Source organism: Cupressus sempervirens, chromosome 1 (genome assembly GCF_028749045.1).
Source record: "Cupressus sempervirens isolate cs-2001-9-10 chromosome 1, ASM2874904v1, whole genome shotgun sequence".
NCBI classification, from domain to species: Eukaryota; Viridiplantae; Streptophyta; class Pinopsida; order Cupressales; family Cupressaceae; genus Cupressus; species Cupressus sempervirens.
This window is the reverse complement of record NC_143118.1, coordinates 875868255-875887445: the sequence shown is the minus strand read 5'-3', so window position 1 is coordinate 875887445 and position 19191 is coordinate 875868255. Positions and strand designations below refer to the sequence as shown.

General features: G+C 38.0%; 3 protein-coding genes across 5 annotated transcripts in view; all 3 read right to left on the bottom strand.

Annotated features, from left to right (window-relative positions):
- Positions 1-19191, bottom strand: part of DECOY (decoy) — a 108958-nt gene that overhangs the window by 13311 nt on the left and 76456 nt on the right. The window lies entirely within an intron of this gene.
- LOC149580614 (uncharacterized) lies at positions 5475-6767 on the bottom strand. Its single transcript, XM_089792339.1, has 2 exons — positions 6289-6767; positions 5475-6154 (listed from the first exon to the last, which is right to left on the bottom strand). The coding sequence occupies exons 1-2, from the start codon at positions 6638-6640 to the stop codon at positions 5574-5576; spliced, it is 933 nt and encodes a 310-aa protein (XP_089648465.1). The 5' UTR covers positions 6641-6767; the 3' UTR covers positions 5475-5573.
- LOC149580613 (uncharacterized) lies at positions 6765-7525 on the bottom strand. Its single transcript, XM_089792386.1, has 2 exons — positions 7381-7525; positions 6765-7232 (listed from the first exon to the last, which is right to left on the bottom strand). The coding sequence occupies exons 1-2, from the start codon at positions 7523-7525 to the stop codon at positions 6805-6807; spliced, it is 573 nt and encodes a 190-aa protein (XP_089648512.1). The 3' UTR covers positions 6765-6804.

The following is a 19191-nucleotide window of genomic DNA, read 5'->3' as shown; positions in this document are numbered from 1 at the left end:
ATAATTTCTCCCTTTAAAATTTATGATGGGTTTTTCATAATTTCTTCCCTCAAAAAATTTCTAATTCTCTAATTTGCAAGGTTGTGTGAGATTCCTTTATCGATTTATAGCATTTTTCTTAAAAATTATCTAAGGGTTCTCATAATTTTTTCACTTGAAAAGTTTCTAATAGGTTTATGATTTTTTCCCAAAAATTTAATTGTTGGGTTTTACTATTTTTTCCTCAAAAGTGAAATTTTGTATGTTGATCCATGTCTCAGATTCCTTTGTCTTGTCTTGATCTATTTTTCACCTCAAAAATTGTGTCCAGTTTTTCCAATTTTTCTCCTTAAGAAACTGTGGCTTTTTGCAATTTGTTTTGGGGCATCATGCTCCTCTACAAAGTTTGGAGGGCTTGTCGATTTTTCCTCAAAATCGTGCTAGTTGTTCTCAAATGTTTGTCTCTGTCTCTAGGGAAGAGCAACTTCGTTATCCAATATCAAGTTGGATGTTTTTGTGACGATTTCTGGTCAAATGTTTTGTTAATTATGGGAGGGTTAGTGGCAGAGTCATCTCGGTGGTAGGCTCTTGTCTCTTGTTGCAAAGTGTTATGAAGAAAGGGACACCCTTCTGTGTTATTTTTTGGATGGATTTGGGCTAGTGTTGGTCATTAACATTCTACAAACCTAGGGAGGGTTTCCACAATAGTAGAATGATTTGAAAAATGTGTGACCAAAAGATAGCAGTTAAACAACGACCATTAAGGAAGAGCCTTAGAATATTATAATAGTTAGTCTTTAATTTATTAGTTAGTTTCTATTCATGTTTTTAGCTCACTAAAAATTCTTTTAGAAACATCGTCTTTGTAAATCTATATAAATAGCTTCTCTCCTTTATTTAATACAACTACAACAACATTAATTTACCATAACAAGAACTTATCCTTGTCCAAGATGAAATTAAATGAGTGGAATTCAAAGATTAAAAATCACATTTGAGAAGAGACAATGAATCAAAGATGAAGCTACTTGAAAATGATTGTGGATCTAAAGACTCAAGTTGTGGGGGCTAGGTGAATTGAAGAGGTTTCAATAGATTAGCTGAAAGTAACAGAATCAAATTGTGAGAAGTTAGAAATTGAAATTGTTTCCTTAGAAATTGGAGAAGCCAAAAGAATAGCTAAATTAAAAGCATGAGGTTTGATAAAAGTATTGAAATGTTGGATGATCTTATCAATGCATAAAGATCACCATTCATCAAAACTGGTCTTGGATTTGATGAAAAACAGAAGAAGACTACTTCAATTTCTAATGTCGTATCTACAAAAGAAGACAGATGAAGAAAAGCCAAAAAGCTATGTTGAGACTCTCAAAAAGGAAGAGAACAAGGAGGAAAATAAAAAGGAGTACAAAGCCCTGTAGGAAAACAATCCACCTAAAAAGGTAAACAAGGACAACTAGTGAAAGGCCATTTTCTCAAAGAAAGCCACCACACACACTCGGGTTTTAATGTGTAATGTCCCCTTTTCCGATTTAAATTTGAATGATGTAACCTAAAACCATTCATTAGTATAGTATAGAAAAATTATATGTGAAACATATTAAAAATATCGGATTAAGTACTAATCTAAATACTACCCATACTACCCTTCCTAATCCTTCAAAAGAGATCCTTCTCAAACCACCTAACCCTCTGGTGATAATTGCATCTCAATTAAGTAATTATTATATAAAGAATGTCTTCCTTAGGCCTCTTTGAGATCTTTGGTAACACTAATTGGTAGAGATCCCACATCTAACCAAGTCTCTTTTCTCTGACATATGCATATGTTTGACCACTACAATATATATTGCCTCTAAAAGATTCTCTACAAATCTCTCTTTGGGTTCCAATTCGGAATCTTGACATTCAATCAAGAATCTCCTCTAATCTTCGAGTTCTCTTAAAAGAAACTCGACATTCTAATGAATGCCCTCTACCAAGTGCTTAATTGATCTCTATGAGAACTATAAAGTTCTCATCTCAATCCATGATCTTGATAATATTATCTACCAATTGATTCATATTCATTTATGAAACAAACATATCAAATGAGCATGCCTCTAGTTCCCTTTAGTTTTTCATTTTATAATCTTTCATAGAATATTTATTACTTCAATTCCCAACATTTTATATATCTATCTATCTATCTATCTATCTATAGTTTAGTTTCTCTACTTTGTCTACTCTAATATAGTTCGACTATCTTAGGCATAATTTTTTTTAATCCTCCCATATTTTATTTATCATCTGTGTCATTTTCAAAGAGTTGCAAACCTTCATAATCACAATCCTTTTGAAAAGTCACAACCCTTCATAATCACAATACTACCAAAAAGTTACAACACTTCATAATCACAATACTATCAAAAAGTCACAACCTTTCATAATCAGAACCCTTTTGAAAAGTCACAACTCTTCATAGTTAAAATATTTTTTAAGAGTCACAAGCATTCATAAATACAACCCTTTAAAAGAGTCACATCCTTTCATCATTGAAAATATTTGAAAAAAGTCATTTGTTTTCTTCTCATTCATCTTTTAATAATCCTTCTTTAACTCTTCTCTTCTTCTCCTCTTTCTTCCTCTTTAAAATGAACTCTCCTCCCTTTTATACCTTAATTTTAAATAGTCACATATTTTTATTACATCTCTTGACTTTTTATTAGATTTAGTTTATTTATATTATATTATTTATTTACTTATCTATTTTATATTTATTATCATTTATTATTAAATCTTATTTAGCATTATGATAATAGATAATCGTCTATTATTAGTTAATAGTAATCTATTAAAAATATCTAGTTAGCTTTAGTTAGCTTTCACTTTTTTAGCTTTCTCTGTTAGAATAGAATGTTTCTATTCGTTATGATCGCTTCCTAAGGAAACATCATTTTATTCTATTGTATATATTGACATTTCGGTCTCTAGTAATAACAAGAAAGTATTTTACCAATTACTTTGTAATATGGTATCAAAGCCTCAATCTTTTTATTTTTTAAATCATAATTTTTTCTTCAAAATTATCAGACACATTTTCAAAATTATTTTTCTATGATCCTTGCTTCATCATATAAGAAAACCTTTGATTTTCACACAAGGTATTTTTCCTTAGGGTTTGTGGAGGATCTTTGCCAAAAATAGCGAGTTTTTTTCCTACCTCCCAACTGCAGAATTGCAATGTCAAAGGTGTCAAAACGTGGCATTTTTTTCTTGCTCACGGCCAGCAAAAATCGCGATTTCCTCTAGTTCACATTTGCGATTTCTCTAGCTAGTCTTTTGCCTGTAAATCGCACACCATTTTTGTGGTAATATTCAGCTCATGTCAGGTGTTTTTTTTCCCTTCACGTTTGGAACAGCAAATGTCTACAAAAGATTCATTTTTTCTTCTTGATCTTGCCGCGACCTTCACCTAGCAGTAGTAGTCCTAAATTCGCCTGGTTCTTGGTCTATTTCTGCAACTTTTTCCCAAATCCACCATTATTAGGAGCTTATTTTGCAGCCGGATAGGGTTTTGCCCAAAATCTTAATTGTTTAGCTTGAAAAAATAATTTGATTTCAGAATCTTGGTGGGTTTTTCGAGAGCTCAAATGGGTCATTGTCAGATTTTCTGGGTGTCTTGATTTTTGTGCCTCAATTTTCAAGCCAGCGGATCCAAAAAATGACACCATTTTCCTTCTGGATTTTTCGAGTTCCCTTCTAAGTCACTCTAATTTTTCTGTGTCTTCCATTTTTTTGCCGCGAAGAACGTGTCTTCAAAGATTTTCACAGTTTTCATTGAAAAACATGCCATGGCATCTCTGACAAACATTTTCCTCAAGCAGAACTCCAAATTCAATGGTCGGAATTATGGCACTTGGAAGTAGCAGATCATCACCTTTTTTGAATATCATAACAATAATCAACTTTCTTATTAGGCTACATGAGATCTAAAAAATCGGGAGGTAGTGATGCTTCTCAAATTATCCATGGCTGATGATCAGCTTTCTTAGATTCCATCTGACAAGATAGCTGCCGAGATTTGGACACATCTCAAAGGTCTTCATGAGACTTCTGACAAAAGTAGAGCTTTCTTTCTAAAGAACACTTTGTTTTCTATTGTCATGGATGAGCACACCTCGCTCCAGACACACCTGAATCAGATTTAGGAAATCTGTGATCAGTTACTTGCCATCGGTCTCCAGATGGAGGAAGAGGATATTATGATTACCACTCTTTGGAGTTTACCAAGGTCTTATAAAAATTTTATCGAGACTCAACATCACATCTTTTGGTGTTGATTTGAAGTTCACTGATCACTGATCTTTGCACCCTGCAGCTTTAGCAAGATTGGTAGAAACAATAGTTTGGTAGCAGTTCCAGTTCCACCTCCACAGAGCAAGCCTTTGCTACGACATCCTTTCAAAAGGATAAAGGCAAGTTTAAGCAGCCATCTCAGTAGAGGTCTTCTGCTCCAACATCAAATAGTTCCCGAAAGAACATTCAATGCAACTACTGCGACAAGTTTGGACACATGAATGTTGAATGTTAGAAACGCTCAGTTGCACAATCTAAGCAATCATGTCCGCAACCCAAAGCAAATAGTGCAGAGCACACTGAGCAGACGAAGTCTACCTTTTATGCCTTCATGGCTAAAAGATCTGTAGATCATGTGAAGTCGTCTACCTATTACATTGATTCAGGTGCCTCTCGTCATTTCACTTACCGCAGAGACTGGTTTATTGACTACCAGCCTTATTCAGGCTGTTATTTTTAGTAGCGGAGAAGAATACACAGTTGTTGGCAAAGGCAACATTCAAATTCAGTCTACTGGGTGGAATCTCATATTCCTTAATGTGTACTATGTTCCAGGGATGGAACTAAATCTACACTCAATCAGTCAATTGCTGCAACATTCTCCACACTTGGATGTCACCTTTAGTTCACATCAATGCACCATCACTGATCGGGTGACTCAGTCTTCTGTTGCAGTGGGTCTTGAGGATCACGGTCTTTCAAACTTACTAATTTTGGTGATTCTCGGGACTTAGCTATGGCTACTCGGCAGTCTTATGTCAGCACCAAAGAAACGTGAATCGGAATCGGATCGGAATCGGCAAGGCCGAATCGAATCGTGAATCGGCAATGAATCGGCAATGAATCGGCGATGAATCGGCAAATTTGAAAAAACCCTTTAAATTTAAAGATTTTAACAATTTAAAACTTATTTCATGCACCCTTTATTGAATATAACTTAAGCACACTATAACATCATCAAATAGAAGTTAAAACTTAACATACATAAACATGAAACATAAAATCCATCACATACGTAACTATGTTATCTAAGATTCTAAAATGTAAATTGTAGGCTAGCTGAAGTAAATAGAAATCAAATGATCATAATGATTTAAATCATAGAATGTATGTAAGATGATCCATAAGACATCAAATCATAAATTTATGTACGAATCTAAGATGAAGATCCATGAAAGTTTGAAACTTTGAAACATATGTCTATCAATGATTCAGTATCAATATCTGTAAACAAAATATAAAAACAAGGCTCCAGCTCAAGCCTCAGGCTCATAGTCATCATCATCCTCAACATCATCCTCAAGCTCGGCTACAGCCTCAGCCTCAGCCTCTGAGTATCCAGTCTGCCTAGTAGCAAGGCGTCTAATGTAGGTCCTAGAGGACTGTCGAGCCATATCTCCCGCATATAAGATGGGCTCACGAATGTCGCTAGGGCCTGTGTCTGTGCGTGCACGTGTGCGTCTACCAATGCCTGAAGAACGTGCTCTAGCTGCCTCAGCCTCTATATCCACCTGGTCAATCCACGCACGGTCTTCCTCAGTGAAGACTGGATCTACAACCTCTGTGAGCCACTCTGATTCTGGATCAATCTCCTCCAGAATGATCGGAAAGGAGTCAGTGCCCAAAATCTGTCTGATCCTAAGACGGAGGTTGTAATGAACGAAGACAAGATCATTCAACCTCTGCACTGTCAACCTGTTTCTCCTCTTCGAGTGGATGTGCTCGAACATGGACCAACTGCGCTCACATCCAGAAGCGCTGCTTGGCTGACTCAGAATACGAATGGCAATTTTTTGAAGTTTTGGGGTTGTGGCCCCAAACATTTGCCACCATCTATCTGAAATAAGGGAAAATAAAAATAATTAGTCTCATTTACAAATTACAAATTACAAGTTAACTCTAAAATTACATAATCAACTTTAAGTTTAGAATCTAGATTCATGAACATTGAATATATTATTTAATTTTTACCTGGCTGTATTGTTTCCCGAGCATCTATGGCTACCCTGCTAGAGAAAAGTGGCCCTTCTTTATTATTGAACTTATCAAGCTCAATAATTGCAGCACTGCTATCCTCATCAGTACTCAACCTCTGGATCACTGTATATAATCCGGTGAGAACCTCCTCATCCGCCTTGAAGTCAGGACGGAAACGAAATGCCGAATTCAAAAAGTAAGCTGCTGCATGGATGGGTCTGTGGAGCTGATTCTGCCATCTCCTATCAATGATGTCCCAAATAGGGGCATACTTCTCCTGCACTCCTGCATACTGAGCTCTAATGGCCTCCTTGGCCCTATCCATGCCCTCATATATGTAGCCCATAGAGGGCTTCTCCCCATCAGCAGTTCGTAGGAGAGATACAAGAGGCTCAGTGGCCTACATATAAAGTAAAACAAAAATTTGAGTCAAAACTTAAACATAGAATAATTCAATAATATAAGGTAAAACTAAATCATTAAACAATTAGCATAGTAAACTGTAAAATATTAAATGTTAAATTGCAATAAAATTACCTTAAGTATTTCTCTAGCAGATTTCCAAAAACCATCATCATCAAATATGCAATCCACCACATCTATCCCTGCAGTGGTCGTAGCATAGGAAGATGAAATCCACTCCCGCCCAACAAACATGCTCCTCAAATCATCCCTTGATGTCAACAAGGACTGCAAGGTGATGAAATTCGAGGCAAACCTCGTGATCCCTGGACGAGCTAACTCTTTGTCTCCTGTGTACTTCCTCATTGTGCTAAGGACAAATGAATGATTATAAATAAACTTACATATGTTTTTTGCCCTTTCCACACATGACTTGACCCACTCAAGTTTGCCAATTTCCTCCAACATGAGGTCAAGGCAGTGTGTTGCACAAGGGGACCAAAATATGGTGGGGTGCCTCTCCATCAAAAGTTTGCCTACAACAATTTTAAGATAATTAGAAATTCAAATTTCAAACATGTTAGAACTTAGAACTTAGAAAACTTAGAAATTCTAAGTTAGAATTAGAAAAAGTTCAAAATTCAAATAAATTTATTTTCAAAACTTAAAAAGTTAAAAGTTTACCTGCAGCAACATAACTTGCTGCATTATCCGTCACCACTTGCACCACATGTTGTTCCCCCACCTCTGCTATAACTTCCTCAATAACCTCACATAAGTATGTGGCGTTTTTTACATGAGCAGAAGCATCAATGGATTTGAGGAACATGGTATATCCTACAAGTAACAAAACAACGAATTATAATTACTATTAGCAATCAACAAATCAAAATTTGAAATAGTCAATCACGATTCAAAATTATGTATGTAGGAAAGTAGAATGATCAATCACCTCCACATGATACAAGAAAATTGAGGAGTGTTCTTCCCCTCCTATCTGTCCAACCATCAGTCATGATGGTGCAACCCTTTTCGATCCACTCCTTTCGGTTGTCCTCAAGCTCATGCCTCATATCCTCAACCATTTCCTCCAGGAGGTATCCACTCAACTCAGCCTCAGTTGGGGCTTTAAACCCCGGACCACAAATGGCAACTGCATCTATCATGTTCTGCCAATAAGGAGTCCTGTCACAAATAGATAATGATATTGATTAGAAATTTAGATGTCAAAAACTAAAATCATAAAACAAGTAGATATAATTAAAGTTTTACTTTTACTTTTAACTTTAACTTTGAAGATAACAAAAAAAAAAGAATCAATTACCTGGCTGCAATAAATGGAATGTTGCAAAAGTACCAGAATTTGCAAATCTCTTTTCTGGCAGCATCATGAATCTCCTTGTTCAAACCCATGCCCTCAAGCGTGGGTTGGGAGCCAGGAGTAGTGCGGGGCACAAAGTAACTATCCATTCTGCTTTTCCGCACTCTAGGCCGCAATAGGTTGGTGTTGGACTCTGTCTCAGTATGAGACCGACTACCACTAACACTCACATGAGCACTAGCACTAGGATGAAAAGGAGGCCTAGAAGAACCCTCCCCAACACAACCTACGGATGCGGAAGCTGATGCAAATGCACTTGCAGATGTAGATGCGGTTGCGGATGTGCGAGCACGGGAGCCAATACCTCTTAACCCTTCAAGTTGCATTTTCTTAGTCAACTTGTCTTGTTCATTTTTTTCTAATGCCACTAAACAAGAGCGTTTTGCCTCAGCGGTTTGTTGAGTGCAAACTGTGACATCATGGCCAGGTATGCCAGCAATGTGGTATTTCAATCTATAGATACCTCCCGAATTTATTTTTTCTTTGCAAAATATACATTTTGTTTGATATTTGGTTCTCCTAGGAAACTCTTCATTATATTTCCAGCATTCATCTTTTTTACCCATTGTGGAAATTGGAAAATGAAAGCAAAGGGCTGCTACAATAAAAAAATTCATGTAAAAAATCAAAGTTTGCAACTAATAAACAAAAACTACAAAACAACAAACCCTAGTTTGCAATTTAGTAAAACTAAAAATAAAAAACATTCAAGATTTGCAAATGAACTCTAAAAAAATTTAACAAAAAATGCATACTACACTAACATGCAAAAAAAAAACCAACACTTACCTCTTGCAAATGAGTTGAGGAGTGTTGATATTGACTCCTTAATGCTCCTAATGCAATTTATGGCCTCCCCAAATGGACTTCTGATCTATTTGGTGCTCTTCCTTCTTGCCGGTTGGAAACCTATGGATTCTCTTTTCTCTTCTTCTCTCTCACTCTTCCTCTCTTCTACTCATACTAAGCAAATAGAAGGCTCTTTAGGGTTATAACAAAGAGGAAAGTCAACTTAGAAAGCAAATAAAACGTGTTTTTTTTAAAAAATTGAACTTTCTATCCTTGCTGCCGCGGCCGATTTCTGGAGATTCACGATGGCGATTTTGGCGATTTTTGCCATGAATCGCCGATTTTGGCGATTCAGGCGATTCACACGAAAAAATCGCCACCAGCGATTTCCGATTCCAAAAAAATCGGGAGCCATGAATCTTATCGCGATTTCGGCGATTTCGGCGATTTCATGGCGATTTTTGGAACTATGGTCAGCACACTTAGGCATCAGTGACATGGGCACTTGAATGTGCATTATCTCTCACAGCTTGCTCGAGATGAGTTTTTTCTTCGATTGCTAGAGATTCAGACTCAACAACTTGGAGTTTGTGATGCATGCCAAGCTGGGAAGCAACATTGCACACCTTTCACTGATGGCGATTCATGGCGAGCTTCTCAGGTACTTCAGCTTGTTCATGACAATATTTGCGGCCCTATGGCCACTCCTATTCTTGGGTCTAAGTATTTTTTGTTGTTTGTTGATGACATCAATAGAAAAATGTGGGTGTATTTCCTTAAAAAGAAATCAGATGCATTTCCTGTATTTCAGAAGTTTAAACCTTTAGTTCAAAAAGAGTCTGGAAAATCTATTATTACTCTTAGATCAGACGATGGGGAAAAATTTTGCTCTAATGTTTTCTCCAGCTTCTTGGATACACATGGCATCAAACGCTAGTTAACCACACCCCACACACCAAAACAAAACAATGTAGTTGAAAATCAGAACTGGACAATCACTGCGATGGCTCGATCCATGCTCGAACACAGACATTTTCAGAAGAAGTTTTGGGCAGAAGCAGTTTATCTGTTGAACTGATCACCCATAGTGGCAGTCAAAGGTAAAACTTTAGAAGAGGCCTGGTCAAGTTGCAAGCCTAGAATCAATCACCCGAAGGTTTTCGGCTCCCTTGCTTTTTTTTTGATTCCTGATGCGTCATGCACCAAGTTGGATGCCAAGAGTCAAAAACTCATGCTTGCTAGATACAATAGTCAACATAAAGCCTACCGCCAAATTGATATTGAGACATCTTATCTCATCTACAATCATGATGTAATCTTTGATGAACAACGAGGACCATTCATGCCTATTTCTCATGTTCTTGAGCCAGCTCACTAGCATATGAAGGCTCATGATTTGTGAGTTCGACTCCATTAGGTCCACCTAATGGGAGGGCTCAACAACTCCTGCAGCTCTAGTTATACCAATGATACCTGTACAGACACCTTCCGCTTCTCCTGCAGGATCACCTCGATTTGTAGATGCTTCACCTAAGTTTGATCTCGATTCTTCTAATGAGGAACCTAATCATGTAAGACACTTGTTGATCTTTGTGATGAGCTCATTGATGGAGAACTGCTCGGGATAAGAGCAAAACTACAGGGTCTGTTAACTTTACTCTCATGGCCAACATTCATAGTGTGTTTGAACCTCAAACATATTTCGAGGTTAAAGGAATTCTAGGGTGGGAACAAGCCATGACATCTGAACACCAGAGTTTGTTGAAAACAACACCTGGGTCCTTTCTGATCTTCCACCAAGGAAGAAGCCCACTGGCTGCAAATGGGTTTACAAAATCAAATACAAATCGGATGGTATTTTGGATAAGTACAAAGCTTGTTTAGTGGTGAAGGGCTTTTCTCAACATCAGGCCATTGATTATGAGGAGACCTATGGTCCTCCTGCAAAGATGAGCACCATCATGTTAGTCCTAGCCATGGCAGCACTGTTTGGCTGGAAGGTCCATCAAATGGACGTGAAGAGTGCTTTCCTGAATGGTGATCTCCATTAAGAGGTCTACATGACACAGCCTCCTAGTTTCAAGGTTGCTAGTAAAGGCCATCATGTTCTCAGATTGGTGAAAGCTCTCTATGGCTTGAAGCAAGCCCCTCGGGCATGGTACATAAAAATTGATAAGTACCTCAGTGATCAAAGCTTCAAGAGGAGTTCTTCAGACTCAAATCTGTACATTAAGATTACTGACAGTGACATCATCCTCTGGTTATTTATGTGGATGATTTGATCATCACTGGTAGTTCGGCATCTCTGATTCAGGGAATCAAACAGAATTTGTGCCAGTCTTTTGATATGACTGACCTTGGGCTCATGCATTATTGCCTAGGTGTTGAAGCTTGGCAATAGTCTTCTAGTATATTAATCTCTCAGTTCAAATATGCCAGGGCCCAGTTAGACAAATTCCATATGCAGGATTGCAAGCCTGCATCTGCACCTATGGAGGAAAGTCTCAAGTTATCCGCAAAGTCTAATTCTCCTCCCATTGATGATACTACATACAGGCATCTAGTAGGCAGCCACATCTACCTCTCTGCTACTAGGCTTGATATCAGCTTCGCAGTCAACTATATTTCACGCTTTATGATAGCTCCTAACGCTGATAGCAAAGTGTGTGCTTGGTTATGTTAAGGGCATTTCAAATTATGGACTTTTGTACTCTGGAAGTTCTACTCCTAAACTCAGTGGGTTCACAGATTCAGATTGGGCAGACTCTGTTGATGATAAAAAGTCAACTTTTGGACCTATGTCCAGTTTGGAATCCGGTGTAATCATATAGGCCAATAAGAAGCAGAAGGTGGTTTCTCTCTCCTCTACAAAGGCCGAATATAGAGGGACTATTAAGGCAAGATGTGAAGTTGTTTGGCTTCGTCAGATGCTTGGGGATATGCAGATGTAACCCGCAAGACTGACTACTCCGTTTGTTGATAACGAAGGCCTTATCAAGTTAGCACAAAATCCAATCTTCCATGGACAAACCTAGCATGTGGATGTTCACTGTCATTACATATGATAGCTAGTTGAAGACGAGACTATAGATTTGTATTATGTTCCTTCCACAGATCAGACTGCAAACATTCTCACCAAGCCTCTTGGTCTTGATAAGTTTGTCAAATTCAGAGGACAGCTTGGTGTTCTAGATAGATTAACCATTAAGGGAGGGTATTACAATAATAGATAATCGTCTATTATTAGTTAATGGTAATCTATCGTAAATATCTAGTTAACTTTAGTTAGCTTTCATTTTTTTAGCTTTCTCTGTTACAATAGAATGTTTCTATTCTTTATAATCATTTCCTAAGGAAACATTGTCTTATTCTTTTGTATATATTGACCTTTCGGTCTCTATTGATAACATGCAAGTATTTTACCAATTACTTTGTAATACTTAGAAAGATAACATACTTTCTACAATATTCGCTTGTATTTAATTTTATTTATTTATTTATTTATTCATTGTAAATTTATTATTATTGAATTATTTTAAATATTATTTTATTGATGATATATTATATATGTTATTTATATTTTTTATTTCTATACTTGAATATGATTTTATTATCATTTTTTATTTAGTTTTTATTAAAATTATATCTTAAAATGGGGACATGACATAATGTTTTTTTCAAGTAATCAGATTGTGCATAAGGTAGTAAATTGTAGAATTCCTATAAGAAATGAATTTGAATCCACCAAGAGGAAATAAAATTCATTCACTCCTCTTATGGATTATAAAAGGGATCAGAAATCACAATTGAGCATAAACTTGAACAGGAACCAAATCAGACATCATATCAGATCAACCAAACTACAAATTAGATTGAACAACCTAAAGATCAAAGGATCCCATTTAAAAGTAGCTGTTATGCATGCAACAAGTATGGACATATGAAGACGGATTGCAGAGGTAATATGAATACGAAACCCTTTACTGAATACTCATTTGATTGCATTCTTTATGGACACAAGTCACATGAATGCAAGAAGCCTAATCAAAGATCAATTATGAGGACAAATGAAAGGACTAACATGGCAGCAAGCAGACCTATGGGAATGAATAATATCATCACTAATGGAGTTATGTGCTACAAATGCAACAACTTTAGGCACATTACTAGAGATAGCAGATTGCAGATTAACGAGTTTGGACCAAGGTATAGGAATTCAGTCATTACTTGTCACAATTGCAATAACTTGGGACACACAGCTAGACTCTGTAGATTTAATGGATTCATGAACACTATGAGGACAACTAATGTGAGAAGATATTACTTGGTAGAAGGAATGAGAATGTGAACTGCACAGAACTCAGTATGATAGCATTGATAAGACATTTGTTAGGAAAGGAAGTATGGAAAACATGAAAGTGTGGAAGGAAAAGGTGTAGGATTGCACAGAGAACAAGGTGGATGCAGTACCCAATGCTGAAGCCTCCGCTTCAGCATAAATTATCTAATTATAGCTTAAAAGGGGAAAACCTTGCCAGTAAATTTTCAGACCCCTGGATGGAGGAATTAATGTATGGCAAGTCAGATATAGGCATGTCAGGCATCATTGACACTGAATGTCAGTTCGCAGATGCTAACTTGACGATACAAAAGACCACTAGTGATTTTGATGGATTATGTAAGTTTAATCAGCTTTTTGTACTTACACAAGTTGCAATTAATAATAAAGTGTTTTGGCAAGGATTTAAGGGTGAATTTGGATTCATTCTTCACAATTTGACCTAAGAGATCAAGTAGAGAATCTAAGGAGTGATTGCAAGGAGAATTGAAGGAGTTTGCGAAGATTTCGTTGATGCCATAGAGAGATCGTGAAAGAGGTATTTCACTGATTGCGAGATTATCTTAAGCTTTCTATTGCGGTTGTTTGTGAAGTCAGTGAGTCATGTATAAGCCACTACTATGTGATGTCAAAGATAGGTCAAGGTATCAGTTTAAGAAACAACCCTTTATATCTATGGGAGATAACCCATAAGGCACATTTTCTCAAACCCCTGAAGGTGTTTTACATGTGGCAGACATAAGAGCATACATACATTGTAAGTTAGAATCAATTAAAGACGGAGACATAGGTTCAGACCTTGAGGAAGTTTATAACAATGACAAATCTGTTTACCGTACAGGGTAAGGATACTTTAATGCATGTAGTATAGCATGATATAACACAAAACAGATACTTTATTCATATATGCAATATGCACTCAATGCTTACAATCTGAATACAATGCTTACAACGATGATCCAAAGTCCATTTCAGACGGTGTACATATACCTTTCCGAAGGGGTGACTCAAGCGTCACGCACCCGTTCGGATACTATTCTACCCGTCGGCTACAATATAAATTTTACCGACATCATCCCCCCCAAAAGAAAAGTCGTCTCCAGACAACAATACAACAAAACTCAAAATAAACTAAGTACATCAATGCATAAATACTAAACAAAGGGTTGGGTCCCAGGCGTAGTGGTCGTCTGCACCCTCAACTCATTCAGCTCCACCCGTAGCTTGTAGACTTGCTCTTTCCTAGCCTTCAATTCTGCTTCTACCTCCATCTGAAGCTCTAAAGCTGATTGCATCTTAGTTACCGAATTCGTGCCCTAGAGGCCGGATCCGGATTCGGGTCCGATCCGGATTCGGATTCGTCCCTGGATTCGTGCAGATCCAGGCAGGATCCTTGTTTTACACAGTGGATTCGTCCGGATTCGTGGGCCATGAATCCTGACGAATCCACTGTGTAAAACAAGGATCCTGCCCAGATCTGCATGAATCCAGACACAAATCCTCAAGGATCTAGCATGAATCCTCAAGGATCGACAGGTTCAAGTGAGTCTAAATTATTTAATATGACTTTTTTAAATATATTTTCATGAATCCTGACGAATCCACTGTGTAAAACAAGGATCCTGCCCAGATCTGCATGAATCCAGACACGAATCCTCAAGGATCCAGCATGAATCCTCAAGGATCGACAGGTTCAAGTGAGTCTAAATTATTTAATATGACTTTTTTAAATATATTTTTTGGCTTTCTAGTGCTAAAATGACCTTTTTATGCATTATATATACTAATAAATGAGAGAAATAAATATCTATATATATATATATATATATATATATATATATATATATATATATATATCTGTTACTAGTTGGGGCTTGGGCAAGATCAGTAATATATATATATATATATATATATTCACGAATCCTCCACGAATCCTAATCGGGAAAAAAAAAAATCACGAATCCACGGATCCGATTCACGTGCCCGAATCGGTAACTAAGGATTGCATCATTCCTGCAATTTCTCCCAACTCTTTCTCCTTCTTTGTTGCTACTTGTTCCTTTTCCGCTGCCAACTTCTATTGCTGACTCTATCTGTCTAACAGGGCTGCCCTCTCGAAGGCTAATCTAGTAGCTGACTCCTCCCAAGCCCTCTCAGCTGTTACCTGATCCACCTAGCTTCTCCACAGGGTGTAGTATGCCTTCCTATGTATCTCCACTATCTCGTGAGTCAAAGCCTCTGCTCGGCTCTCCATACCAGGATCTCTCGTCATGACCCAATCCTATCGCATCTCTATAGTCTCCACATCCGACCATCTCCGCTCCTCAAAACAGACTGTAAAGGCAGCCAGGCATCCTAATCTCATAAAAGATATGACTCCCTCTAGCTCCTTTACAACTGATTCGAATGCCTAAGTCTCTGCTGAAGCTAACACCTAGCGAGCCCGAGTCACTAGAGCTGCTAAATCAGCAAGAAATGCCTCTCTCATCCCTACCTTTTGTGCTACTGGATGTTCCTATTGCACACCCATAGCCCTCTCTGCTGCTTTCGCCATACGCTCAATAGCGCTATGCAGTCATCCCTCAGCCTGTGTCTGCAATGGGTTCTCCAGTACTGCTTCCTGCATGGGTGTCAACAGGTACGTCACTCAAGGTTTTGGGGTACAGTGGAACCGCATACTCAGGTAAGCACTCAGCTTCTGGGTTTGGCTCTCCCTATCTTGCTCAGGTGATGCCATTAATGCCATATCTACCGTAACCACTACATCAAAACCCCCTACATCCAATTGGACACCCAATGCCCCTAACTCCTCACTTGTCGGTACCTCCAATGCCCCTATCTCTGTGTCCATCTCAGTATCACGTACCAATGTCTCATCTCCAACCTCTAGTAAAGCCTCACAAGCAAGCTCCATTGTTACCTCCAGAGCGGTTGTCTCTGTTCGTGACGGATGTGCCTCGGCTACTACCTCCAAAATAGCTCGTGTCTCTATAGTGGACTGCGTCGCAACAAAAACTGGTGTCATCAATACTGGCTGCCTAAGTTGACCAAAACCCAGAATGCCATGTATGCCAACAAGAGCCAAATGTGTCGTAGTTGAGAGTATAGGTCGTGGGAATCTCAATGGCGTAGCCGTAATCACCTCTACCTCCTTGTCCTCTTCCTCTTCCCCATCGGTCCCACTCTCCTCTAAAGAAGTCTCCTCTCTTCCACTGTCTATGTTTCCACCATCTGGCCTCAGTCGTTTCTGTCCAATAGTTTTGGTGCCAAGTGTATCCAAATGCCTCCACTGCATAATTGGTGGTTTGCCAGGTGCGAGTGGTCCCAGTTTGGCCTCCAGTGCATCAGTGGGGATCATCCACGTCATTGCCTCCAGAAATAGGCTGATGGCATAATGCGGCATGTAGAAGGTCTTGTGCTGCAATGTCATGAATTCCAACATCCATTCGGCCAACAATGTTCCCCAATCATATACCCTACCATGCAAAATCTCATTCATCATCGCTACATGCGGAAATGAAATATCCGAGGCGCGGCTAGAACTTGTGAAGCAACTCTTCACGATGTCTATCAAACAGCGCCAGTGACCTTCCTATATATTAGATTTCTTCAACCCTCTGCCCTTTGATGTGTCTGAAAGAGCTTCTTGTTCTGCCTGCGACAAGTCCCCACAAACGAGCTGTATCAACTGCATCTTTACTTCTAGACTCATCTTTTTAGGTTTACTTTCTATTTTCCTTCAGCCTTGAGCATGACCAATCGGCTAGTTTGAAAGACAGTACTAAGTTGCAACCAAGATACTCAAACGTATTGGTTCAAGAGAACCTATCATTATGCGTCAAAGCCCTTCGTAGTCTCTAATACAAAATACTGCCATTTGTATTACCCATTCTACTTGTGCTTTCTGGATGCTAGCCTTCACCGTGTGATTATCTGGAGTCTCCTGCCACCACTTCCAGCATTTTGCACTATTCAATCCTTTGAATGTAATACTCTACACTGTAGGAATATCTGCCGCAGTCGACTATTTTGGTTGTTTTACTTTCTTCTTACTTGGACCTATACTAGTCCCTCCTATTACACAGACTCCAGATGGCAATGTCTTCACATTCTTGTTCATGGCTGAGTCTTCGTCCAATTTCTTTTTCCAAGCTCTTTTGCCAGCTGACTACATAATTGTCACTTCTTTGTCGTTTCTTCGTTAGGAATCCCTCTCCTCAGTTAGCATCCGTACGGATTTGAACGGCCCTCCTGCAAAGCTCTGTGAACGGCTTCTCTTGTATGGCTTACAGTATTGTACGGCTTGGGCCTCCCTCTAATGTTGCCGTACGGTCTCTAAAGCGCAATTCTCCTTGCCTTGCTGTGATTTCTTGTGTTCCTACCAACTGTGGTTTGAACACTTAAGCAAACTAAACATACTACAATTTGTTGATTATGAGGAATTTGATGAACCTGAGTGGATTAGGATCATTTTGAGTAGGATTCATGATGACATGTTTTGGTTAGGAGAACAACCCGCCATGATAATTAAAGAGTTGATACACTTAGTAATTGGGCTAAACAATGTTGGTACAATTCCAGTGGCAACCAAACTTGTTAAGAAGGAAGTTGAGAAAAACACGGGGACAAAATGGGATAGAAGAGCCATGAGAATGCTTGATATTGGGCAAACTGATGTGAGATTGATAACAAAGATAATTGGATACAAAATGTATTACAGTACAAGAAACAATTCGGTTGCAGCAGAAGTCATCCTGACAGCCTATAAGATGGTCATTGTCACAGAGCATTTTGATGTTTGCGAGATCATAAGATAGTAATTGTAATAACCCCAATAGGTTATAACTTCTTCAAACACCAAAAATTTTTATACTTCAGTTGTTTGACATTTCGTCAAACACTTTGCAAGCAAGCTCTGATACCACTGTAATGACCCTTCTCAAATCTGCTCTCAAAAAATGCTAATGAAAGCTCAAAGAATTTCATCAAACAATTCACATGCAAGGGACGTATGACTGATATAGTATTTCAGCTGGCTTTAAATGACTCTTTTTCAATTTGCATCAATGAAAATCTTGTGCTAGAAAACTCCAAATGGACTACACAATGGCCTAACATGAGTATGCTAATAATTTTGACAATATTTAGTGCATATATATGATCTAAGCATGAGAAATGAACACCTACAGCCAACTGGCATTTTTACAAACAGTTGGTGTGCAAACTAACTAGCTGATAAATAATGATATTGAATTGCTTAAATGACACCAGCAACTATTATCTTCTTAATTTGCAATGAAATTTCTAATACAATGCTCATGAAATATGGCCAAGACTTTTGGCATTTACATGGATTACAAAATGATAATGCTGGTATAATGCACACTTACAGCTGAAACTTATAACACCCTAAAAAACAATACTAATAAAGGAACCTGTTTGTAGATGGTTGTAATAATTTTCTTTAATGCTGCCCCTTCTGCTTTGCTTTTTTCGAACTGCTTTTTCGGCCTGCTTTTTCGTACCCGCTTTTTCAGCCTGCTTTTTCGGTTCCACTTTTTTCGGACAGCTTTTTTGTACCCGTTTTTTTCAGTTTGCTTTTTCGGTTCCGCTTTTTTGGACTGCTACTATGTTGAATCTCAAGACCATATCTTTCAATGGCATCAAGATTTCCAGCTTGAAGGGATTTCGTCCTCCAAACTATTGAGACATAATCTCCAGCAAATTTTCCAATTTCTTTGATATTTCCAAGCATGCTAAAAAAAAGCTCTTCCATTTCTTTTATAGTGTTCTCACAAGAGCTCCATCTTTCGTTTTCTCAATGTGGGATAAAAGATAACTCCCTTTATGTAACTTATGTCTCCAATGTGTTATAAAATAAAGGGGACTCTTTTAATTTAAATATTTCCCACAAACTATAGTCTATGCATTAATAAAGTTAAATATTTAAATTTAACTTTATAAAATAGCTTTATCAATGCATAAC